This window comes from Lissotriton helveticus, chromosome 1_1 (assembly GCF_964261635.1).
Source record: "Lissotriton helveticus chromosome 1_1, aLisHel1.1, whole genome shotgun sequence".
Lineage (NCBI taxonomy): Eukaryota > Metazoa > Chordata > Amphibia > Caudata > Salamandridae > Lissotriton > Lissotriton helveticus.
This window is the reverse complement of record NC_136057.1, coordinates 486,818,668-486,845,130: the sequence shown is the minus strand read 5'-3', so window position 1 is coordinate 486,845,130 and position 26,463 is coordinate 486,818,668. Positions and strand designations below refer to the sequence as shown.

General features: G+C 47.8%; 1 protein-coding gene across 1 annotated transcript in view; it reads right to left on the bottom strand.

The window, feature by feature from the left end:
* The window catches only part of POLR3B (RNA polymerase III subunit B), a 943,591-nt gene that overhangs the window by 83,132 nt on the left and 833,996 nt on the right, over positions 1–26,463 (bottom strand). Inside the window, exon 25 of the mRNA XM_078673925.1 lies at positions 3,082–3,248. Coding sequence (XP_078530051.1) covers positions 3,082–3,248 — 167 coding nt within the window. The remainder of the gene's footprint in view (positions 1–3,081; positions 3,249–26,463) is intronic.

Genomic DNA, 26,463 nt, shown 5'->3' with positions numbered 1-26,463 from the left:
AGTGTTTAACAAAGACTTTACTCCAAAGGGAGGTATTTTGGATCAAGCGTTTAGACACACAAGATCCCAAAGGGATCAATGACAGAGTGGATTTATCATGTTACCTGTGATTACTGTACCATTCTGGCATGCATGAGAACAGTACCACTGTTTACTTACAATTTTTGATGTTTTTTCTGTACATTGTATTATGGTGTTCGCATACATGATTTTAGACCATATATGCATTTTGTTCATCAGGGCAAACTGATAGGTATATCCATCTGAATTATTCACATTTATTACTTTTTTTATAGTTTTCTTCTTATGTCAATTACATTTGAGCGCTAGTTCTTATTAGTATTTGACATGCGGCAACATGGCGCACGCACACACCCGATATTGAGGTTGCTCTTCGAGCAGTGAGAGTCCTATTTTGATCGCTACATCCGCCTCCAAATACGCATGCGCGATACTCAGTTTCGTTGAACACAAAGGGTGTAACCCTTTGACCACGAACTACGGCGTTTTGACTCTATCGGGCGTTGTCGGTAAACTTCTTTCCAAGGTACGGCGGAATTTTGAGAAACGGGCTGTTGTATTTAAAGTTAAACAGGTTGGAATATTGGTTCCGAATCTAAATGTTTTCACGTTGTTATTTCTGCAGAACGTTTACAAACAGTAAAGACGCAACGTCGCATGGGGACAGAGGATTTGGGATAGGGAATAGAGTGAATCTGCTCATCTGATTGCCTTACGGAAGGTCAGTTTGTGAAAGGGTTGACGCATTTATCGTTCAACAGGGCGAATTATTATTCGCAAATTAAAATGTCATGTTGTTGTTTTTTCAGAAATTACACCAATTGTAAAGACGCATTATTGTACGGGGAAAGGTTATTTGGAGCAGGGCACACTGCCGTTCTGTTCTACAGATCTCTTTACGGAAGGTTAGTTTGGGTGAAACTTCGACCAGCTCAAGTTTCAGTTTAATGGGTTTGATTCACGAGAATCACACAGTTCATTTTTTTCATGCTTTCCAGGCTCTAGATGTGACTGAATATACCTGGCTCATCTCCCGTTGTATTAACGCTGTCTTTTACTCAGGTCAGTGTTATGACGGTTTTCCGTTCCACCCCAGTATGTTAATCTTCATGGAACAGTATAGTCAGTCATTCTTTTGTTTGTTCACAGATAACGGTTACGCTATAGTGGGATCACTCCGGATTTGAACAGGATTTTTATCCATTCTTTTCATCATAGGGATCATTATTTCTTTAAATTGATAAGTGAGTAGATCTCATAATCAAAGAGTGATTTTGAACCATGCACTGTTATGTTTCTGTTTGCTTGTCATTCAGGTTTTTTCATGATTTTTAGGATTATTATTTTCTGTATGTTTAAAACATCGGGAATACGTTGAAAGTAAACACTTGTACTGATTTTAAGTTTCTTATGAAACAGCGAGGTTATAAACTGTAAACCTATGACGTTGAAGGTTTTTCAATGTAGTGAATACGTACATTTTTTTATGTTTTGCAGGTACAGCCCCTGATGAAGGGCCGTGTGGCCCGAAATGCATTGGGCATGGGCTTCTTTTTGAAAAAGAAAATGGATTTCTAGAAAAGCATTTTAGTAACTATGTTTATGGAATGTTATGACTTATAATAATGTTCTGATGGACTAAAATATTCTAGTAAAAAAAGCATTGAACCAAAAGAATACAATTTTTGAGTTGTTGATTTTTTTTCACGAGATTATGGGACATGTTTCTTGAATTGTGTTTACTATTTCCAATTAGGATTCGCAACAGTGCATAGAGGATACAAATGATGACATGGCCGTCATAAGGAGGGACTAACAAGCCTATGAACCAATCCGAAGGCAGCATTTACGAAGGGCAAAGACACAAGCCAATGAAAAATATGTGTGGGGCTTCCCTCACATACTGAACTACAGCAGCGCTTGCGTGCTGACTCTAGCTTCGACCTAAATAGGGGGAACTGGCTTTGCCATCACTTTAAATAGCAAAGTCGAGTTAGAAGTTAAAACTTGCCCTTCCAGTCTGCAATGGCAGACTCGGAGCCATGTTTTACCTTTGTCACACAAACACGGGTAGCACAATCAGTGCTGCAGTCCCTGGGTGACTCTCTAACGTACGGGCCATTGGGTATAAGGCTTTCAAACAAACACACGTTAAGGTTATGGCACAGGCACTGGTGTCTGGTTAGCAGGCCTCGGTGCACTGTCGGAGACAAAAAACCATTAGTATCAGTCCAAAAACTTGGGGGTGACTATACAATGAGAGGCATTTACTTACATTGGCAGACTACCAAAAACGAAAATCTGCCTTAAAGCGCTGATGCTGCAGTAAGAAAAGATGTGACTGCAGATGTGGCCATTGTAATGTATTTGGCGACAACCCTTTGCACTGATGTTTAATCCAATGGAACCACTGAACTAATAGTGCCACCCTGCTCCTTCGATTGTGAGGACACCTGTGTAGCAGTGCCTTAACCAGCTGTTGACATAGACACAAGACTAACATTAAGGGAGTATGAGGTACCTGGATCAACAACACCATTATTATCTTGTCCTTGCACAGAAATCTTTATAAAGCAAGTGTACAAGATGACAAGAAGGCCGGGTGCCTTTACTGTTTCTGTAGCTGAATGTTTCGAGCGTGTAAGAAGCATGAATCGAGTTCTTGGAAAGAGAATGGTTTAACTGCTCACAATCAACACCTGTGTGCTTTGCAAAAAAGCATTCATGTTGGAAGAGGGCATAGGATGGCAGAACAGAAGGATATATATGACGCGAGCTATGGCATCCACCTAGTCCAAGGAACTCACAGAGAATTTTTGGAAACCTCCATGTCTATAATTTCAATTTAAAGTGTTCAAGGTTTTTTTTTTTTTAATATCAGCTGTATAAATCACTAGTGGGAGAAAGTCAGTGATGTCTATAAAATGTATATCCATATGGTGGCGATTCAACAGATGGTTCTATATGTTTCAAACTTTACATACTTGCCCAACTAAAAAAAATAAAAAGGCTTGACACAAATAAATGGAACACTAGTAAGTCTGTAAATCAGATCCCTACCCAGTGATGCCAGATGTTACGTAGTCCTTTCCCAAGTAGTTGTAGCCATACCGAATGAGGTCTTCACACACATCCTTAACTTTACTCCCTCCAAAGGCTGTTCCATAGTGAAATCTGCCATCGAGAACACCAGCTTTGCCTGCCAGGAGCTCAATAAGTTTCCCCACCTGCAAAATAAAGAGCAGAACAATAACTATGAAAAGAATGACCAGGACGACAATGGACAGAAGAAGAAGCATGCCCCAAGACAGAGTGCAAGAATGATCATACTTTTAAAAGGACAACACAGAAATTCACATACATTAGAAGATAGAAGTATTGTCCTATCATACTAGCCCTCTCCACAGCCAAAAGTTCAGGTACTTCTTGGTTGGCTTTGGGTCGGCTTTATAAATCATAGACAATTATGCATGTGTTACAGCTAGAAAAAGGATAATAGCCTGACTATTTAGTTGATAATGGTTTGAATGCAGAGAAAACACTCATAGGAAGTGACGTTACAGTTCTATAAATATGATACTCATGGTAGTGATGCCAGTTCTGCATAGCTGCCCATAAGTGCCCCATTCCAAGTAGAAAAGATGGAGATAATAATAAAGTTACAAGTACAAAGACAATCGACAATTATTACATTGCTTCCCCATAAGCTGTGAATTGGAAGGGTGATGGGGATTTCACAGGAAAATAAAGTATCCTATAGAAAAAGCATTGATGAAGGTAGGTAAAATGGTCATCTAATGGATACTTCTTCCTGCAGATTCCTAGTCACTGAAAGACTCCCACAGCAATCCCATGCCAGGAGGTGGATCTGAACATTCTCAAGAGTGCACATCAGACTAGAAAATATCCATCCTCACAGAATGGGCTTTATGAACCCTGTTTGAACCTAGAGATTAACGTTTGGTAAGTGTGTGGAGTGATGACCAGGTTGCTGTCTAACAGGTATATGATTGGAACAATACTGGACAATGCGGACATAGCTGCTTTTCCTCTGATGAAGTGGGGTCTAGTACCTTCAGGGGGTTGATTATGAGCAAGAGCATAATAACTTTTGATGAAAATCATACCCCTGCTTAAAATACCATAATTTGCACAACCTTTTCCATTCTTTGCAGAGATGAAATCCGTGAAAAGTTTATCATCAACTCAAAAAACATTTGTACTATATTTGTAAATACCAAACACCCTTGCCGTTTCTAGCGGGTGTGACCTTTCTGTGTACTTTGAAGGGTACAGAGGAGGAACGATTCTACGTAGTGATTTCCTTAGCTCACATGAAAAGGCAATATGACTTTATGGAGAAACTACAGGCGCACTCCAAGAACCACCTTGCCTGAACAAATAGATAGCATATGGTAGCCTAATTGACAATACCTGTAACTCTGACACTCTCCTTGCCATTGTCAAGGCTTTTAAAGAATTGGTGTTATTGTTTACATAGCTAGTAGCCAGGACTGGCTAGGCTAAATGGGGCTCTGCTGTAAATGGGCAAACCCTTGTTCAAATTCCAAGCAGCTTTGGTGGGTACAGATCTGTTAAGATTTTAAATAATGAGACTCTAAAATATGATACATGATGTGGCAATCTGAAACCAGAAGAGCTTCCAGCCAAGAATCCCTTGACCAATCCAATTGTTATTCTTGATCAAATGATAAAGCACACTGCATGAGCACATTGATTTCTGTTTAAAGGGGAACCTTGAGTCATTTGATATTACTGTTTTCTATATTACTGCATAAACGTTTATCATAGAGGATCTTCTACTATCAGAAGTAACGACCCCCCGTTTTGCAATGTTAGAAGAATTAATATACGGAAAAAATGTATGTCAAAGACTGTAATTCTAATCCAACTATAAAGCTATCAATGATATCATTGTTTGACACAAATTACTGCTTTTGTGGTTATCAGATGAAAATATTCTGTACATTTAAAATTAGAGGATATTCTGGCTTTTTCAATAGCCTCTATGATATCCTTTGGTAAAGGGTAAGCAGCAAATCTTCTCCTCTAAACTGTTAGACCTAAAAGCTGAGCATTCAGAGGTTTAGAAGTAGAACCGTGTCATTCTGTACAGATAATAGATTCTCTCTTGAAGTTCCTCTTTAACAAGGATATACATTAATTTGCAATAGATTGTTGTATTGAATTTGTCTTACTCACTCCAAGGTAATAATCATTTCTGCCTTGTCCAGTCTGATCCATAGCACCACTGTAGGTGGCATTGTTTTCTAGAGGAAAATCTAAGAGAAGGACTGCCTCTAGCACCAACTTGGTAAACTTCAGCGAGCAGAAAAATTCACCTTTTCTATTGTGGCTGATATGCTTCATTCCACCAACGAACTGTAAATATACTTAAAATCACTTGTGAGTTTATCTCCAGATGAACAAGTTACTTACCTTCTGTAATGATATATCTGTAAGAGACATATATTAGTTATAGATTCCTTACCTTAGAATTACCCCCAAGCGTCAGACTAGATGCGGAGACATATTTTCGTTGCATTACCCCTGCGCGTCGGTAGGTGGCGTTTGTCGACTCCGCTTTCTTCATTGGCGTCGTGATTGCAGGGATGACATTGCGGTATCTACTCAGACACCACCCTCGTGTGCTGACGTCAGTTCTTTACAAGACATTCCACGCCAGAAGCGCAGAACCATGCATGACACTGACCACTGGTGCACAAAACTGGGACCCTGAAAGGGAGTCCCTTACCCTAGAAGTAATTTCGCAGAACGTGGAGGATGGGTGGGGCAGTAAGGAATCTATAACTAATATATGTGTTGTTACTCAAGGTAAGTAACTTGTTCATCTGTAAGAGACTATTTGTTATTGATTCCTTACCTTAGAATAGATACCCCAGCAATACCAACCCCAGAGGTGGGTCTGAGAACTAAGTTCACACCAGAAAGTCCTGGAGAACTGAACAGCCAAAGAAGCCGGCTCTCCGGACTTGGCTGTTCAGGCAGTAGTGTTTTGTGAATGTGTGCAGGCATGCCCATGTGGCTGCCTGGCAGATGTCACTGAGGGGGCCTCCACGTCCCAAAGCAGTAGAGGCTGCTGTCGCCCTGGTGGAATGGGCGCGCAGTCCCACCGGAGTTTCCTTCTTTGCCAAGGAATAACAAATTTTGATGCAGACCCACAGATAGATGGTCCGTTTTTGCACGACCTGACCTTTCTTGGCGCCCACATAGACAACAAAGAGCCGGTCATCCACCCGGAATTGTTTTGTGCGATCCAGATAGAAAGAAAGCGCACGCTATGGATCCAAACGGTGGAGCCTCTATTCCTCCTTTGAAGGTGAGGGAGTGGGAAGAAGGTGGACAAAGAAATGGTCTGTCCAATCTGGAAAGAGGTAACCACTTTGGGGAGAAAAGAAGGTCGAGTTTGAAGGACAACCTTGTCCGGATGAACAGCAAGGAAAGGAGGCTTAGAATACAGAGCCTGGAGCTCACTCACCCTGTGAGCACAGGTGATGACAACCAGAAAAGCAGTTTTTAAAGTCAAGAGTCTTAGAGGGCAATTATGTAGTGGCTCGAAAGGAGCGCAGATAAGGTAAGTCGAGACCAGATTCAAGTCCCTCTAGGGCATTACGAAAGCAATAGGAGGAAAAAGGTGAGTAATGCCCATAAGAAATCTATGTACAATAGGGGACTTGAAAAGAGAAGGCTGATCAGAAAGCCAAAGAAAGGCTGGGCGATAGATATTCCTTAAGGGTGCCCAGAGCCTGCTGGGCCAGAGAGATGAGGAACAACAGAACCTCAGAAAGAGGAGCAGAAAGGGGATCCACAGCCTTTGCTGTGCACCATGCCACAAATTTGTTCCATCTACAGGCGTATAACGTTTTAGTGGAGGGACGCCTGGCTGCCGAGATAACATTACAGATTTTGGGAGGACGGTCGAAAGCTGTCAACTGTTGCCGCTCAATCTCCACGGAAGGAGGAGGAGGCTGGACAGGTTCGGGTGGGGGACTGTCCCCTGTTGCTGCAACAGAAGATCCACCCGAAGAGGCAGTCTGATCAGAGGATCGATGGTCATGGGCAAGAGCTCGGGATACCAGACTCTTCGTGCCCAATCCAGAGCCACAAGAATGACTTGGGCACGGTCGCGCTTGATCTTCTTCAGCACTCTGGGCAGAAGAGGTAAAGGCGGAAAGGCGTATAGAAGACCGCAACTCCACTTGCGACGAAAAGCGTCGCCGAGCGAGTGAGGCCATGGAAATCCCAATGCGCAGAGCTGCTGACATTGCACATTCTCTTCGGTGGCGAATAGATCTAACCAAGGCTCTCCCCACTGCTGAAAGAGACCTTTCACCTCCTAAGAGTGAAGACGCCATTCGTGATCTTTCATGAACCTGCGGCTGAGTTTGTCTGCATTGGCGTTCAGAGAACCTGCCAAGTGTTGAACCACCAGAGATATGCCCTGATGTTCCAGCAATGTCCAAAGGCGGAGAGACTCTTGACATAGGGTTCACGAACCCACCTAGCCCTGTTTGTTGCCGTACCACATGACGGTGTTGTTGTCCGTGAACACCTGCACCACTCTTCCCCGGACAGAGGGAAGGAATGCCTTCAGTACAAAACAAATCGCCAGAAGCTCCAGAAGGTTGATGTGGAGCCCGGATACCGCTGGAAACCAGGGGCCTCTGATCTCCAGCTCTCCCATGTGGCCGCCCCATCCTGGGAGTGATGCATCTGTCACCAATGTGAACTCTGGTTGGGGAAGGGAGAGGGATCTGCTGTTGACCCAATCCTGGCTCGTTAGCCACCACTGAAATTGGAGTGCAGTGCCCACCGAGATCTGGACGCAATCGGAAAGATTGCTCTGATGCTTCAGGTCCCACTGCAGAGCCCGCATATTTTATTTTATTTATTTAATTACATTTGTAGAGCGCTAATCACCAAAGGTCTCTAAGCGCTGTGCCATAGAGCGGCCGTCCACATTCCATAGTGCCACTGAAGCCTAACAAAGAACCTAATAGACCTAATCAAATGCCTCTAAAAACAGCATTGTCTTGAGCCTTTTCCTAAATGGAAACAGTATGTCTTCCTTGCGCATGTCGTCAGGTAGCTTATTCCACATCTGGGGGACACAAACTGAAAAGGCTCTGCCGCCAAAAGTCGCCATGCTGACACGAGGGCAGGCAAGGAGACTACCCTGTGATGAACGGAGCTGGCGGGCCGGTACATAAGGCTTCAGACGGTCCTTGATGTATTTAGGTGCTGCACCAAACAGGGATTTTGTGCGATACACAAACCCTTGAAACTGATCCTTTGTTTAATAGGCAACCAATGCAGTTGACGCAGCAAGGGAGTGGCATGTACTCTACGAGGCAGTTTGAATATCAACCTGGCAGCGTCATTCATCACCACCTGGAGCTTCCTCAGGACAGTGCCAGGCAGACGGATGTAAACTGCATTGCCGTAATCCAAACGAGATAGTATTAGAGCAGTCACCACCGACTGCATAGTGGTGGAGGACAACAAAATCGATAGTTTCCGGAGTTGGCGCAACAGCCCGATGCAGCTTCCCACAACAGCTAACACCTGAGTCTTCATAGTCAAGCCGGAGTCCAGTTTAATGCCCAGGCTTTTCACCACTGGCACTGGCGTTGGAGTAGTGCCAAACTCTTGATGCCAGAAAAGACTTGACCAGGGAGAGGAGGCTGGGGAAAGTACCAGAACTTCTGTCTGCCACCTGGCATGATACACCAGCAGTATGCAGGAGGCCATGAGGCCCAGCAGCCTCAGGGTCATTCTGACCAAACCCGGGATAAAAGCAGAAAGATCGGAATCATAGCCCGAATATCCCAGACTCGCTTTTTGGGAGGATAAGCCCAAAACTGCATTGTATCCAGAACCACTCCAATTAGATGGAGCTTCTGAGAGGGAATCAGGTATGATAGTAAACCCCAGCGAATGCAGGAGGTCCGCCGTAGTCAGGAGGTGGGAGACAACAGCCTGGCGCGAGCCCGCCTTCAACAGCCAGTCGTCGAGATATGGGAAGACTTGAACCCCTGATCTGCGCAGATGAGCTGCGACCACCGCCATCACTTTCGTGAACACCGGAGGGGTGCTGGTAAGGTCAAAGGGAAGCACGGTAAACTGAAAATGCTCGTGGCCTACTGTGAACTGCAGGTAAAGTCTATGGGCCGGCAGGACAGGGATGTGGAAATAGGAGTCCTGCAAGTCCAACGCTACCATCCAGTCTCCATGGTCGAGAGCAGACAGAACCTGAGCCAATTTCAACATCTTCAACATCTTCCGGTTGACGTCCCTGAGATCTAAGATAGGACGCAGGCCTTTGTCCTTCTTGGGTACCAGAAAGTAATAGGAGTAGCAACTACAACCTACTGCTGGCACAGGGATGCGATCAATGGCTCCCTTGGCCAAGAGAGCTGTGACTTCCTGATGGAGAAGGGCCAAGTGATCCTCCAACATGCGATGGAATGTAGGTGGCATGGATGGGAGGATAGTCTCGAAGGGGAGGGAGTAGCCCCTTCGGGCTATCTGCAAAACCCACCTCTCCGATGTGATGTAATGCCAGTGGGGGAGGTGATGGCGAACCCTGCCACCCACTGGGAACTGGTGGCTCTGGAGGGTTGGAGGCTACTGCAGAGGGGGCCCTGGTGGACTGTCCCGCCCGCTGGCCTCTTGACCCACGACGCTGGGTCCCACGTCCCTGGCTTTGCAGAGGCTGAACAGTTTGCGCAGGCCTGTGGCTCTGGGCAGAAAGTGGTGGGGCACCCCTTCCATAGCCACGAAAGGGGCGAAAAGCAGACTGCACTGTGCGAGAAGTGGTAGCGAGGCCCAAGGATCTGGCCGTAGCCATAGCATCTTTACAGCGCGGGAGCGCGTTGTCCGCTTTGTCGCCAAACAAGCGATGGCCATCACAGGGATTGTCCGAAAAAGTTGATTGGACATCGCCCGAAAAGCCAGTAGACCTCAGCCAGGCGTAGCGTCGTAGGGCTACCAAAGTTGAAATTGTTCTGCCCTAGCGAGTCGGCAGTGCCCAGCCCACATCTAACTTTGCTGCATCTCTGCCCTCAGCGACTGCATGGGAGAGAGTGGCCCGGGCCTCCTCCGGACACTGTGGCAGCACCTGCGCAACCATGTCCCACACAGAGTGGGTATAACAGCTCAAAAGACATGCGGTGTTCACCGACCGCAGTCCCAAGGGGGAGGAAGAAAACATCTTCTTCCCAAGATGATCCAGCTTCTTGGATTCCCTATCTGGGGAGCAGTAGGGAATGCGCCCTTAGAAGTAGAGGTTTGGACCACCAAGCTCTCATGGGTAGGATGTTGGGAGAGGAAAATTGGGTCGCTCGGGGCCGGGCGGTGGTGTCAGGCAATCAGCCTATCAACAGGAGCCCTTCTGCTGGGCTTGGGCCAGGTGCCCAGAAGGATGTAAGTAAGGGTCTCATTGAACGGCAGCAGGGGCTCCGAAGAGGCCACTGCCGGTTGAAGCACCTCGGTCAGGAGGTTGGCCCTGACCGCCACCGTAGGAAGATCAAGGTTGAAGGCCTCAGCAGTCCTACACAACACCACTGCGTATGAGGCTCCCTCCTCCGCAGCCACAGTAGGGGGAGAAGGTATACCAAGGTCTGGTGAGGTGTCCAGACCACTGGCATCACCCAACTCTTCTCTCCAGTTCGATTCACTTAACTGGTCAGGTAAAGGCTCAACAGACCCCTCCCAGTCCTCCTCACCCTCCTCTGGCTGCCACTCAGCGCGATAGGGAACGCCAGGACAGAACAGTGGTATAAAAATACTGGTCGGCGTCTGATCTGGCGTCGGTCCAGCTCCGTGATCAGGTCAGGATGGAGGCCGAGGTTGACGCCAGCTGGGGATCTAACTGGCGTCGGAGGGGTAATCAGTGGATTTGACGCCAGAGGAGGTATTGTAAGGTCGATTGGCGCCAACGCGGATCCTGGCCTGGATCCTTGGGGGTCCTGTGGCGCTGGGGCCGGAGCTGCTGGGATCGAAGGCCTAGAACCCCTAGCCGAGTCTGCGGGGCCCGAATGCACATACTCCAGTCATTATTTCCATGTCCCGACGCGTTTCGAGGCCACTTCGCTTCTTCTTCATGGGGTCTCAGTGAGGAAACACTCAAACTCTGGTCACAAAAAGCACTTCCTTTGACCAAAACTCCTGAAGCAACACAGCAAAAACCGTACTTCACTTTGAAAATCTGAAGTAAATTATAGAAAACCTAACTTGTAATTGGATAGCAGAGCTCTGCAAGGGACTGCACTACACACAACATGAGGTACAAATCTGAGCTGTGATGGCCTGTAGAAGAAGTTGAGTGCATGTACATTCATCTGTTGACTGACATATGCGCAGTTTTCAGTAAAGTGAATTTCCTTCTAAATAAGCACGTATTTGCTTGAAGGTACATTAATGCTCTCTATGCCGAAAATTCCCAAACAGACAATTTGGAATGATTGAAACTTGAATGTCTACAAAAATCCAATTATGAAGACTTGAACATCATTGTTGGGGGCAAGGAGGGTGGTTAGAAAACATAACTAAACTTATAAGAGCTGATCACTATGGCGAACTCTACAGCCCCAAGAATCTACAAACAACTGCTGCTCATAGGTACCCCGCCTGTACCTGAGTCTTCTCAAGGATACTGCTTTAAATATAAGTGCTAAAAAATGACACACTAAGACTTCTATTTGAACTAAGCAGGGAGTAGGTTGTTAAGCCCTCAACCTCCACTTCCATCTGACCTACTTTAAGTTGTTGGAGTAGCACCAGGCGGACCAAGAGCCTACCCCAGTGCAAAGCAGTGGGGGAGCATGAAGTCATCTGGGTGAGGTGTCCTGCTAACCTAAAGTGACAAAAGAAAATCGCTAGTGCACAAGTTACTTACCTTCGGTAACGGTATATCTGTAAGAAACAGTAGTTCGTATTAGATTCCTTATCTTAGAATATCCCCAGGCGTCAGTCTGGATCCAGAAACTTTTGTGTACCAGTACCCCTGCACATCGCTAGGCGTTGTCTGCAACACCGCGTCTGTCGTCGGCGTCGTTGACGCCGGGATGACGTCGCCGGAGTACTTAGACGCCGCCCTCACGCGCGGACGTCAGTTCTTATACACAGCTTTTCCACGCCAGAAACGCAGAGCCATGATAAAAACCAACACTGGTGCCATGAAACTAGGACCCTGAAAGGGATATACCTTAACCCTAGATATCGGTTCGCAGAATGGGGAGGATGGGTGGGGCGGTAAGGAATCTAATACTAACTACTGTTTCTTACAGATATATCGTTACCGAAGGTAAGTAATTTGTGCATCTGAAAGAAACAGGTTAGTATTAGATTCCTTACCTTAGAATAGATACCCCAGCAATACCAACCCCGGTGGTGGGTCTGCGAACCAATAATCACACCAGAAAGTCCTGGAGAACGGAACGTCCGAAAAAGCCATCTCTCCGGACTTGGCTGTCCAGGCAGTAGTGTCTTGCGAACTTGTGCAGCGAGGCCCACGTAGCTACCTGACAGATGTCCTGCAAGGGGTCTCCCCTACCCAGCGCAGTAGTAGCTGCCGTGGCCCGAGTGGAGGCTCCTTTTAAGCCAGTGAATAACAAGCCTTGATGCACAAAACTACCCATAGAGAAATGGTCCGTTTGTGCACCGCCCATCCCTTCTTAGCGCCCACGTAACCAACAAAGAGTTGGTCATCCACCCGGAACTGGCGTGTGCGATCCAGACAGTATGAGAGCACACGTTTTGGGTCCAGACAGTGGAGCCTCTCTTCCTCTTTTGAGGGATGCGGAGGCGGAAAGAAGGTGGGCAAGGTGATGGACTGCCCGATGTGGAAGGCTGTGACGACCTTGGGCAGGAAAGAGGGATGTGTCCGTAAGACAACTTTGTCAGGATGGACAGAAAGGAAAGGAGGTTTAGAAGAAAGAGCCTGGAGCTCACTCACTCTCCTGGCAGAGGTGATGGCAACCAGGAATGCAGTCTTAAGTGTGAGAAGCCGAAGAGGACAGTTATTAAGTGGCTCCAAGGGAGCGCACATCAGATAAGTCAGAACAAGATTCAAGTCCCACTGAGGCATCACGAAAGGAATAGAGGGAAACATATGAGTGATGCCCTTCAAGAACCTATTTACAACTGGGGACTTAAAAAGAGAGGGCTGATCAGGGAGCCTTAAGAAGGCAGAAATGGCAGAGAGGTAGCCCTTAAGAGTGCCAAGAGCAGAGCCCTGCTGGGCAAGAGAAAGTAGAAAGAGGAGAACCTCAGAAAGGGGGGCAGAGAGTGGATCCACAGCCTTTGCTGTGCACCATGCCACAAATGTGTTCCACCTGCAGGCGTATACCAATTTTGTGGAGGGACACCTGGCTGCCAGAATCACATCGCAGACTTCAGGAGGCAAGTCAAATGGCCTCAACTGTCGCCGCTCAATCTCCACGCATGGAGGTGGAGGCTGGACAGGTTCGGGTGGAGGACCATCCCCTGCTGCTGCGACAGAAGGTCCTCCTGAAGAGGCAAACGAATCGGGGATCGACTGACATGCTGAGTAGCTTGGGATACCAGTATCTTCGTGCCCAGTCCAGAGCCACAAGGATGACTTGGGCCCGATCGCGCATGATCTTCTTCAGCACTCTGGACAGAAGTGGTATAGGCGGAAAGGCGTACAATAGACCACAGCTCCACTCGCGACGAAAAGCATCTCCGAGCGAGTGCCGCCTTGGAAATTCCAACGCGCATAACTGATGACATTGCGCATTCTCTTCTGTGGCGAATAGATCTAACCAAGGCTCTCCCCACTGCTGAAAGAGACCTTGCGCCACGTCCGAGTTCAGACGCCATTTATGATCCATCATGCACCAACGGCTGAGTTCGTCTGCCCTGGCGTTCAGGGAACCTGCCAGGTGTTGAACCACCAGGGTCACGCCCTGATGTTCCAGCCATTGCCAGAGACGCAGAGCCTACTGGCATAGGGTCCACGGCCCCACCCCGCCCTGTTTGTTGGAGTACCACATGGAGGTGGTGTTGTCTGTGAACACCTGCACCACACTCCCCCGGACAGAGGGGAGGAATGCTTTCAGTGCAAGTCGGATCGCCCGCAGCTCCAGAAAGTTGATGTGGAGCCAAGACACCGCCGGAGACCAGAGGCCTCTGATCTCCTCCTCTCCCATGTGGCCCCCCCAGCCCAGGAGGGACGCGTCCGTCACAACTACGTGCTCCGGTTGGGGAAGGGAGAGGATCTGCCGCTGACCCAATCGCGGTCCTTGAGCCACCACTGCAACTGTCTTGCAGTGCTCTCCGAGATCAAGACATGGTCGGACAAGTTGCCCTGATGCTGGGCCCACTGAAACTTCAGGTCCCACTGCAGAGCCCGCATCTGCCACCTGGCGTGATGCACCAGAAGGATGCAGGAGGCCATCAGCCCCAGAAGCCGCAGCGTCAACCTGACCGAGACCCGGGATAAAGGTTGAAAGATCGAAATCAGAGCCTGAATATCCCGAACCCGCTGTTCGGGAGGATAAACCCAAAACTGCGCCGAGTCTAGAACCGCTCCGATGAAAAGGAGCTTTTGAGAGGGGCACAGGTGTGACTTCGGCACATTGATGGAGAACCCCAGCAGGTGCAGGAGGACGGCCGTAGTCTGGAGGTGGCTGACGACTGTCTGGGGCGAGCCCATCTTCAACAACCAGTCGTCGAGATAGGGGAAGACTGACACCCCTAATCTGCGCAGATGAGCTGCGACCACCGCCATCACTTTCGTGAACACCCGGGGTGGGCTGGTAAGGCCGAAGGGGAGCACGGTAAACAAAGTGCTTGTGGCATACCGTGAACCGCAGGTAGCGCCCGTGGGCCGTCAGGATGTGAAATAAGCGTCCTGCAAGTCCAACGCTACCATCCAGTCTCCCGGGTCTAGGGCAGCCAAGACCTGAGCCAGAGTCAGCATCTTGAACTTCTCCTTCCGGAGGAAGCCGTTGACGTTCCGCAGGTCCAAGATAGGACGTAGGCCCCCTTTGCCCTTCTTGGGAACCAGAAAGTAGTGGGAGTAACAACCACACCCTACTTCTGGCCCAGGAATGCACTCGATGGCCCCCTTGGCCAGGAGGGCCCTAACTTCCTCTTGCAGAAGTTGCAAGTGATTCCCCGACACGCGGTGGTATTGTGGTGGCATGGCTGGAGGGGTCGCCTTGAAGGGGAGGGATTAGCCCCTTCGGAAGATTTGCAGCACCCACCTGTCCGATGTGATGTTGCGCCAGTGGAGGAGGTGATGGTGAACCCTGCCCCCCACTGGCGTTAAATGGGCCTGAAAGCTCGGACTAGGAGGGTTTTGAGGCTGATGCTGCGGGGGTGGATGTGGACTGGCCTCGCGGTTGTCCCCTGGCACCGCCATGGCGGTTACCACGTCCCCCACCACGCTGGATGTTAGTCTGTGGCCCGTGGCTGGCAGGACGTGTGGGGGTGCCCCTTCCTTGGCCACGAAAGGAAGCAGATTGCTGGCGCGAAAGGCCCAAGGACTTTGCCGTAGCCCTGGAGTCCTTAAAGCGCTCAAGCGCACTGTCTGCCTTGTCGCCAAAGAGGCGATGGCCATCAAACGGCATTTCCATAAGGGTGTTCTGGACATCGGCCGAAAAATTGGCAGACCTCAGCCAGGCATGGCGGCGAACTGCCACCGTCATTGCAATCGCCCTGCCTAGCGAGTCCGTGGTATCCAGCCCACATCGAATAGAATACCGTGCCGCCTCTCGCCCCTCCCCAAGGGCTTGGGTGAGTTTAACCCGGGCCTCCTCCGGGCATTGTGGCAGCACGTCCGCGACCGTGTCCCACAGAGAGTGGGTATAACGGCCCAAAAGGCAAACGGTCTTGACCGACCGCAACCCCAAACTAAGTGAGGAGAACATCTTTCTACCATATTTTTCATACCTTTTGGATTCCCGATCAGGGGGAGCTGTCGGGAATGCGGTCTGGGAATTGGAGGCCTGGATAACCAGGCTCTCGGGGGTGGGGTGGGTGGACAGGAAACAAGGGTCGCCCGGGGCTGGGCGGTGGCGTCTGGCCACGTTCCTATCTACAGGGGGACCTGTAGCGGGCCTGGACCAAGTGCCCAACAGAACGTCAGTTAAGGCCTCATTGAACGGCAGTAGAGGCTCTGAAGAGCTTGCCTGCGGTTTGAGGAACTCAGTGAGGTGGTTAGTCCTCACAGCCGCGACGGGAAGCTCAAGAGACAAGGCCTTGGCTGCCCTCGTCAACACCACACTGTAGGCAGCCCCCTCCTCCGTAGCCGCGCTAGGAGGGGAGACAAATCCAGTGTTGGGCGAAGTGTCCAAACCACTGGCTTCCCCTAGTTCACCTGCCCAGTCCTGAAAAGACTGGAACTCCCGTGCCAGAGGGTCCTCAGACCCCTCCCAATCCGCCTCGTCCTAAATCTCCTGGTACTCAGGTTCAAATGATGGGGCCGGATCATAGAAGTAAGGCACTTCTCTCGGCGTCTAATGCGACGCCGTTCCGGCGCCGGAACCGGATCGAGGGGAGGATCTGGGACGACATCGTCCGGAGATGGCGTTGGGGGCGACACCCTAGGAGTCGACGCCGGCGGAGGGATCGTTAGGTCGACCAGTGGCGACCCGCATCTGGCCGGGCCCTGCGGTGTAGGGACCGAAGTTGCCGACGGCGCCGGGGCACCTGGCCCGCTTGGGCTCCAGTTGGGATCGCGGGGCCCGAAGGCGCTGCGGAACCCGACGGAGGAGTGAGCGACCTCATGGCCGTGAGGAAGGCATCGATCTCCTCCGACGTCGCGTTCTACCCAGGGACCGGCAGGTATGGAGCAGGCCGCGATGCCTGCGGCTCCGGCAGAGCCACGTGGGCGATGTCGCCCAAACGCCCGCGTTGCGCGAGCGTCAGGGGGAGACAGAAGAGCGGTATCGCTTCTTCGACTTCTTGTGCCTCTTATCTGAGGACTTGGAGCCCGATGAGTGGTGGCGACTCGCCGAGCTGTGATGACTCCAGCCCCGCGACCGGTCCCTCGACCTCCTCCTGGACCGGGACCTCGAGCGGCACGGGGCCGACTACCGGAGCTCGAGGCGCTTATGGGACCGCTCCCGCCTAGCTTTTGACGTCAAGGCCCGGCAGTCGGTGCACGACTTGTCATCGTGGTTGGCACCTAAGCAATACAAGCACCGGCGATGGGGATCGGTAACCGACATCAGTCGGTTGCAGTCGGCACAGGGTTTGAACCCGGGCATCCCTATCGGCACCGATGGAGTCGTTCGACTCGAAAAACAGATAAAAAAGGATCGAAAAAGTTTAATAAAAAAATGACTAAAGGGTACCACTTTTTCCGGATCGGCGCTTGCTGGTGCGGAAAAAAGAAGAACTGACGTCAGCGTGCGAGGGTGGCGTCTAAGTACTCTGGCGACGTCATCCCGGCGCCAACTACGGACGCGGAGCCGCAGACGACGCCTAGCGACGCGCAGGGGTACTGCTACGCAAACGTTTCTGGATCCAGACTGACGCCTGGGGATATTCTAAGGTAAGGAATCTAACACTAACCTGTTTCTTTCAGCTAGAGTGGACACCTATGTACATGAGCCGACTTGAGACTGAAGCAGTGAAGTCCTATATGTGCTTCGGTGTGGGATGTCCCCAAGTAGTCAGCAATGAACTAACCAACAGGAGTAGGAGAGGTCCAAGCCACAAACAGGAGGAGCAAATCCGATGGCACTGTAGGACCTTGGGAGAGCAAAAAAAGTGAACTGATGCAACAGATCCTAGCAGTGTAGGTGGGATGTGAGCACCGTCTTGAGAAGATCACTACTGACTGCACTGAGGCCCACATGAGTGAGCTGGTGAGTGGTGTGGACAGAGAAGGAAAGGAGCCTACCAGTCATGAAGCAGAAACAACTGTGATGCAGTAAAGAACAGGTTACTTACTTTCGGCAACAATCTTTCAGGTGGATACTCTATATAACCGCAGATACCTCACCTTGAGAATAAGCCCCAGAAGTCAGACTGGATTCTGAAACTTCTGGAGCAGTTCTCCTGTGTACCGCTAGGTGGTGTTGTGCGGCTCCCCGCCAGTTTTGTTTCGCTCTGAAAGGGACAAGCAAAGCCACCTTAAAGCACCACCAATGCATGCTGAGGTCAGTTGCTTTCAAAGCTGACCGCACCATCAATTGCAGAGCCCATCAGAATTGTATTAACTAGTATGCAGATCTCTGAACTGGGACCTTTTAGGATAGAAAAAGACTACAGTTCACAGAACGAGGAGGAAGGTGCATAGGTGAGAAATCTGTGGTTAGAGTATCCATGAGAAAGAATGTTACCAAAGGAAAGTAACTCATTCTTCTGGTAGATAAGTCTAACCACAGATTACTTACCTTGTAAATATATACCATAGCAGTACCTCCCAAGGTGGTGGGTCTGTGAATTGTCTTTTACAAAAAAGTCCTGCAAACCTAGCAGGCAAAATACCCCTTTGCCAAACCTGACTGTCAAGGCAGTAATGCTTCAGGAACATGTGTATTGACACCCACGTAGCTGCCTGACATGCGTTCCACATGCTAATGCAGTTGTAGCAGTTTTTGCCCTGGTGGAATTAGTCGCAGGCGTTCTGGGGGCTACTTCTTTGTGAGTATTGCAGATCTTTAAGCAGAGAACAATCCATCGAGAGGTGGTGCGTTTTTGCACTGCTGTACCCTTCTTTGCTCTGAAAAATCCCAAAACAAAGTTTATTGTCCACTCAGTGTTCCTGGGTACAATTGATGTAGAAATGTAATGCTCTTTTAAGGTCGGGACGATGAAGTCTTTCTTCCTCCTGAGGGGGATAAGTGGAGTAAAGAAGGCCGGAAGGGTGATAGCCAGGCTGACATGAAAAAGAAGGACTATTTTCTGTATAAATGAAGCTTGGTTCCTCAGAACTAACTTATCAGGGAAGTAAGTGCTGTAAGGAGGATTGACACAGAGTTTGAAGTATGCTTACATGTTTAGCCAACGATATGGTGATGAGAATGACAGTTTTAAGGTCAGAAGTCTCAAGGGATGACTATGCAACTGATTAAAAGGTGTGCACGTCTAGAATGTGAGGACTAAGTTCAGGTCCCACTCTGGCATCACAAAGGAGTTTGGTGGAAACAAATGTTGCAAACCTTTCAAAAACCTCACCACAGCAAGCAATTTGAATAATGAAGGCTGATCCTATAACCCGCAGAAAGAGCCCTTGATCATGCCCAAAACAAGTCATTGCTGGGCTAGTGTCAGAGCAAACAATGAAACTTCAGACAATATTGTCAGTAATGCATCAATTTGTCAGGTGCTGCACTAATCTACCATCTTCCCCCAACAACTGTCATGCACTGATTTTGTGGAGGGAAGCCTCGCCGTCAAGATAACATAAATGGCCACAGGGTACAAGTCAAAGGAGGTCACTATCTACGTTTACTCTCCAAGCACCGAGATGCAAAGTGTGCATTTTCTTCCCCAAAGAGTCCAGACTGTTGGATTCCCTGTCTGGATGAGCGATAGGGAATGCGCCCTGGGAAGCGAAGGCTTGGACCACAAAGCTCTTAGGTGTAGGGGGAGTTGGGTGAGGAAGTTTAGGTCCCCTGGAACAGGGCGATGGCAGCAGGTGATCGACCTATTCACATAAGCCCCTGTGCTGGGTTTGGACCATGTCCCTAATAGGATGTCAGTGAGGGCATCATTGAACAGGAGTGAGGGCATCATTGAATGGGAGTAAGGATTTGGATGAGGAGACTCCCGGTAGGAGCACCTCTGCAAGATTTTGTTCTTGACTGCCCCCAAAGGCAACTGAAGGTAAAGGACCTCAGTCACCCTTCTCACTACCATTGCATATGAAGCTCCCTCCTCCGTAGACACAGTAGGGGGAGTAAACATACTAGCCGATGGGAATAGGTCTCAGGCTCTGAATACACAAAATGAGTGAGGCATTGATGTAATAACACTCATGGGGTTTAATCCCAAAAACACACAGAGAATGTGATGACAGAAATAAATAATCTCTCTTTAGATAGTATGGTTGAACCTTTTATTCTTTGAGTAATGCATAACAGCCAATGCGTTTCACTCTTGCGGGCTTCTTCAGGGCGTACAGGCGGTCCACAAAACGAATAGAGTTTCCACAGGTATTAGCCCAAATACTTGGCGATTTCCTTAGTCACAGGATCTGAAAACGAGTATTCTGTGCTATCCGTGTACACGGTTCACGCTGATTCAAGTCGAGAACCAGGGCGCATGTGACGCGCTAGGCCACAGGCCTATTAAGCAGCCATCGTGAGAAATCCTGTCACACCAATTTATCAAGTAAAGCACACGGATAGCACACAATACTCGTTTTCAGATCCTGTGACTAAGGAAATCGTCCAACTATTTGGGCTAATACCCTGTGGAAACCCTTATTCGCTTTGTGGACCGCCTAGACGCCCTGAAGAAGCCTGCAAGGGTGAAACGCGCTGTTATGCATTAATCAAAGAATAAAAGGATCAACCATACTATCTAAAGAGAGAATATTTATTTCTGTCATCGCATTCTCTATGTGTTTTTGGGATTAAACCCCATGAGTGTTGTTATTACATTAATGCCCCTCTCATTTTGTGTACTCATAGTTTGTATTCGAGACCATAGTTGGTGGCTGGTTTCGAGAGGTGGGCATTTTTGTTTACAACTGTATTTGGAAATAATGATACTGTTGTGATTACATCTTGAGCAAATACTGGTAGTTGGTGCAGCAATACATACCCCGCCACCGTGCTTGTATGTGTAAGGAAACAAAGGTCCTGGGGGCATCGGGCGACATCCATCCAGTTCTGTGTCGGAGTTGGGGATCACAATGGGGATGGCAACGTTGGCGACGCCAGGAGCGTTGCCATCAGGACAGGATCCAGGCAAGCTTGAGATGGGACAACCAGCGCCGGTTCGGATCCAAGAATGGATCCCTGGGGGCTCTACGGAGCTGCCAGCGAGGAAGCAGATGGGGCCCCCTTCAACCCCAAGGGGCCCAAAGGCACATCGAAGGGTCGGGCTTCCCAAAGATAAGGTACATGGCTTCATAAAACTTTTTTGAGTTGGGCGGGGATCGCTCCAGCTCCCGAAAAGTCACGCAAACTCTGAGTCGGCTCAGGCTCCGAGCAACCAGGCCTCGAATGCCAATGCTCCCTTGTCGTGTTGGCTTGCGGATGAGGAGAAGTCAAAGACCACTTCGACTCCTTGCTCTTCTTCTTGTGCCTCTTACCTGAATGTTTGGAGGGCTTGGAGTGGGATGATGATGACTTCGGGTCCCAATATTCATCCCGGGACCTTCCCCTCGACCATGACCTCAATTTTCGCTGAGTCACATGCCTGGCCACCATGAGCTTCAGGGACCGCTTCCTCAAAGCCTTCGGGTTCATGGCCCAACAATCTGAGTACAACTTTGTGTCGTGGTCGAGACACCACAAATAGATGAGGTACGGGTCCGTCACAGACATCAGCCGGCGACAGGCTCCACAGGGTTTAAAAACTGTCTTCCTGGATGACATATCCTACCACACCAGGAGAAAAAACCTGAACAATCTCTTGTCAGAACTTTGAAAAAATACAGTAAAAAAATAACTGTGGGGGTAGCTCTTCTCCGGATCAGTGCTGGCTGGGGAGGAAAGAAAAGAAATGATGTCAGTGTACCTAGGTGGCATTGATATAAGTGCAGTGGACATTCCGGCACAAACAACGCATGTGAAGCCGATCGACACCACCTACCGGCACGCAGAAGAACTGCTCATGAAAAACCTTCTGGGTCCAGTCTGATGCCTGGGAAATTCAAAGGTAAGGAATCTGCGGCTAGAAGTCTCTATCAGATCCACTTTTTAATATATAGCACTGTGCCTTAGGGTTCACTATCCTACCTTTGGGGAAACTTACATATATTAATAAGAAGGGAGGTCTTCGCAATGCCATTACTTTAAATGGCAAATTTGAGTTAGAAGATTAGAACTGCCATTCCAAACCGCAATGGCAGACTAGGAGCCATGTCTTATCTGTGGCACAACCAGTGATGCAGTCTCTGGGGTAACCCTCTAATTTACCGGCTTTGGGTACCATATACTAGGGACTTATGTAGTAAGTAAGTCAGATTATACCAACTGGGTATAAGCCAATCAAACAGACACACTGACAGGTTAAGGCACAGGCACGGAGGTCTGGCTAGCAGGCCTCAGTGCACTTTTAGAGTCGGAAAACCAGCAGCATCAGACCAAAAAGTTGGGGGTGACAATACAAAAAGAGGTATGTCATTACTGAGACCAATTTTACACAAGACAGAAACAATACCCAATCCATTTGTTGGAGTAAGCTTTCACGTAAACTGGCGGAGTGGCTATCCTATACAAACATATCATAGAGAGATGGAGGTAAAAAAGGACAGAGATGGACATTTCATTAAGGTGCAACTCGCATTGCAAGGTAAGGCTTATATTTCATTAAACCTGAATGCAACAAATATGGCACAAGACTTATTCTTACTAACTAGACTACAGAACATGCTCTTGGACATGGATGGCACCATTGTAGTGGGGTGAAGGGAATTACAATCTAGTGTGGGACCCAGAGTTAGACAGGCCCCAACAGACCCTTAATGTCACAGAAGCAATATCAGGCAAATTAAAGAAGAGGATAACTGATATGGTTATAGTGTACGCTTGGAGGTACCTACATCCAGGTATAAAGGATTTATCATTTCACTCTCATGCACACTCCACATTTGTCCTGGTGTCTCACTCACTTCTGATGTTTCTCTCAGAGGCATGCAAATCCAATATACCCATAACATGCACATGTTGAGATAACCTGGAGCAATGGAGAAGGATGTCCTGGGAAAAGACAGTGGACGCTCCAAATAAATGACTTTAGAGACCCAGTCCAAAAAGCATTGCCGGCGAAAGAGGTCAAAGAATTATTCCAAAATATCCAACTAAGAGAAACATCACAATCCACAACCAGAGACGCTTTTAAAGCAACAGTTCTCGTTAAAAGAACTCAAGGTGGCAGACAAACAGAAACTGTTGTGAGCACAGAGAGGTGCCTAGGAATGAATGGCCAGAGGCCTGCTGAGAGTGTACAGCAATCCAGACAATACTGTTAAGATAAAGGAACAAGTTTGGACCTCTACTGGCTAGAATATTGAGCTTCTAAACCAACAAACCTGAAGTCGGGCTCAACCATGGCCTTACTCTCACTGAGGGAGAGAGACCTTAAATTAACAGGACAAATGATACACTCTCCCTACTTCAGTCAGAAGGGGATAAGGATATTATGGGCCTCTGACTCTTGTTAGAAGGACCATTAAAGATAATGGGGTAATCCTGTGTCCCTCAGAACCTTCAATAAATGATACAACACAAAAGAAAAGAAATTAGGAAAATACTACTTAGGCATCAAATGGAACACACCAAAGATACTTATTCATTTGTTCATATGTATTATTTACTCCTTTAGTATATGGCCGTCACATATACGAATTCAAAAACATAAAACAACCATTCCTTCCTAAATTTGATTTGAAGCAGGTGGTCCAAGCGCTTGTCTTGCCGAGGGTAGACTATGGCAGCGCTACGCTCTGTGGCCTTCCCAAATACACCCTGGCTCTACTAAGGGCATCACTGAACTCTACGGCTCGACTGGTTACAGGCACCAAACGAAATGAGCACATATCCCAAGTCCTAAAATCTCTTAAATGGTTGCCCTACGAACCTCGAATTCATTAAAAAATTGCCACCGAGCCTTCTCCGGCGCTGCCCCAGAGATATGGAACTTTCTTCCACCGGAAGTACGCAGAATCTCCTCAACGACTGCTTTCAAACTGGAAGCCAAAAGATTCTTAATGAATAAATTCTTACCTTAACTGTACTAGGTTCACCTGCTCGAAGTCATTGATTCTACAACCGTTGTACAACCATTTGATACTGCTCTCCTCTACCACATGTCTCCCTTCGTAATCAGCTATATACCAGGTTTATGTACTACTTTCCTTGATTAAATGGTCCTGTAATTACGTGATCATCCTTGTTTTCTATTCCTACCTGATGTCGACATTGTATTTATGTCCTTCCTTCCATCCTATTGTAAAGCGCTCCGATATTCCTCAGGAACATGTTTGCGCTATATAAAACTTTAGAAATAAATAGCGTGACTTTTGTGAGTCAAGTGACATGAAGTGGAAAGGTGGCGTTGTAAGTGAAATATAGAGGTTACAGGCATATGTACATCATATAAACTACTGCGGGTCTGTCTCTTTACAGTTGTTCTCATAAATTCTCACAGTTCCCATAACAAATTCCTTTTTCTGATATTAGGGTGAGGAGACTAATGGACACGAACTAAACAAAAAAGCGTAGACTTTCGACCCATGGGTATGCGCGATTCAACAAGCGTCACAGCGGATCTTCCTCAGGACTGAAAACAGAAGCGCGGACAGGCAGATCGAATTACCGCAAGTCGTTCCGTAGGGTAATTTTTGAGTAAAAACAGGGACTGCGTCAAACAGCTGCAGATACACAAATTAATTGTAATGGATGGAAGCCAGAGATGGTCAGTCCAAAAAGTTTCCGATTTCCATTCGAAGTCATAAACATTTGAATTAAACAAGTGTTCTTATTTCAGGTTCCACCATCTGGTTTGAATCTTCACTCCAGTGAAGCACTAATCTTCAGCCGCAAGAAGGAGGCAAGGATATTATGGTTCTCCAACTCTTGTTAGAATCAGTGAACTATACTATCCTTCCCCATGCCTGAGGGTTTTTAACCAAACCCAAAAGGGAAAGGTTTGAGGTATTTTTTTTAATCTTGTTAGGCACACTGGTAACAAGAATGTCAAAAGAGCTAACTGAAATATGATTGAGCCCAACCTAGTTTTTAGGGACTAATGATGAAGAATGCCACTACTAGAGGGGTACCGGTTATAAGTAAAGGGTCATATGTAGGCAGGGGATACCCATTTGTTTTTTTCTTGGATATTGGGCTGCCAACGGGAGAAGGCCCACATGGCTAATATAAAATAACAATATAAAACAAACAAGGGCAATACAGGAAAGTGGTAAATAGGGAAGTCTTTCGAACCTTGTACACTTGTGTCTGGATTACTATTATGATATGGAAGACTAAATAGATGACTGTTCCAGTCCAACTCAATCAATGGGAGGCAAGAAATCCTTATTAGAACCCATTCAAACATGGGAAAATGAGGACTGGGAAACAACACACAACAAGACCCCATGGCATGATGGCTTTCCAATGCCTCTCTATAAAATGTTTTCCTGTAGCTCAGCAAGCTAATTGTAGCTTTTTCAACCATTCAGTTGAACATCAGTCCTCAGAGCAAGGATGTGTGAGGCAGACATTCAAGAAGGCAAATGCCTACAAGAATGCACTCCATAAGACCAATAGAACTCTTAAATACAGGTGCCAAAATATTCACTAAAATCCTGGTCTCTAGGAAAGACAACTTATTAGCAAGGTCGTATCGACCCAGAGCAAGAGGGCTTTGTTAGACAGCAACAGAAGAGCGATAACATTTGGAGATTAGGCTACTTACTAGAAAAAGTCAACGGGATGGACCACAGCCCAGTTATTCTGCTGTCTTTAGATGCAGAAAAAGCAATTCATTATGTGAACTGGGGCTACCTGAAAGTGGTGCATAGCAGGATACTGTGAGGATCTGTGGTGGATCATGACAGGGTTTAGGTGCCCAACGACAACTATTTGAGTAAATGATTGGAGGTAATATCAATGCAGAGGGAAGCCTGCCCACTTTTGCCTCTGCTATTTGCCTTAGATATGAAACTTTGGTCTATAAGAATGAGAAAGCAGGCTAGGGTCGAGGGAATCCCTTTTTCCTGGGAAGAGCATAAAGTGGGCCATGTAACAGAGGCCATGGAACTAACCCTGACAAAGTAAGGAACTGGTCCACTTCGTAAAAGTATTAAGGTGCAAAACTAAAACAAAAATCTAAGGTGCTGAAAGTAATGATCCCCCAACAACAGAAAGTAGACCTAGAATCCCACCCGACATTCAGGTGGGTGACACACTCCATCAGGTATCTAGCACTAAACATAACAGGCTGGAGAAATGCCAACTGGTCAACTCTGCAAACACATATATGAAGATCCGAGATGAATGAATGAATAAATGAACGCCCATTTATAAAGCGTACAGCTACTCAGCAGAGTGTTTTGGCACTGACAAGTAACTCTCTACTACCACCCAGAACACACTTGCAGAACAGCCATGTTGTTAATTGCTTCCTGCAAACTAACAATTCCACAGTGGCTCTGAGGTCCACCAGAAGTTGGTTCCAAGTTTGGGCTCCCAGAAACATGAAGGATCTACCTCCAGTTCTGACCCGGCGGATACTAGGTAT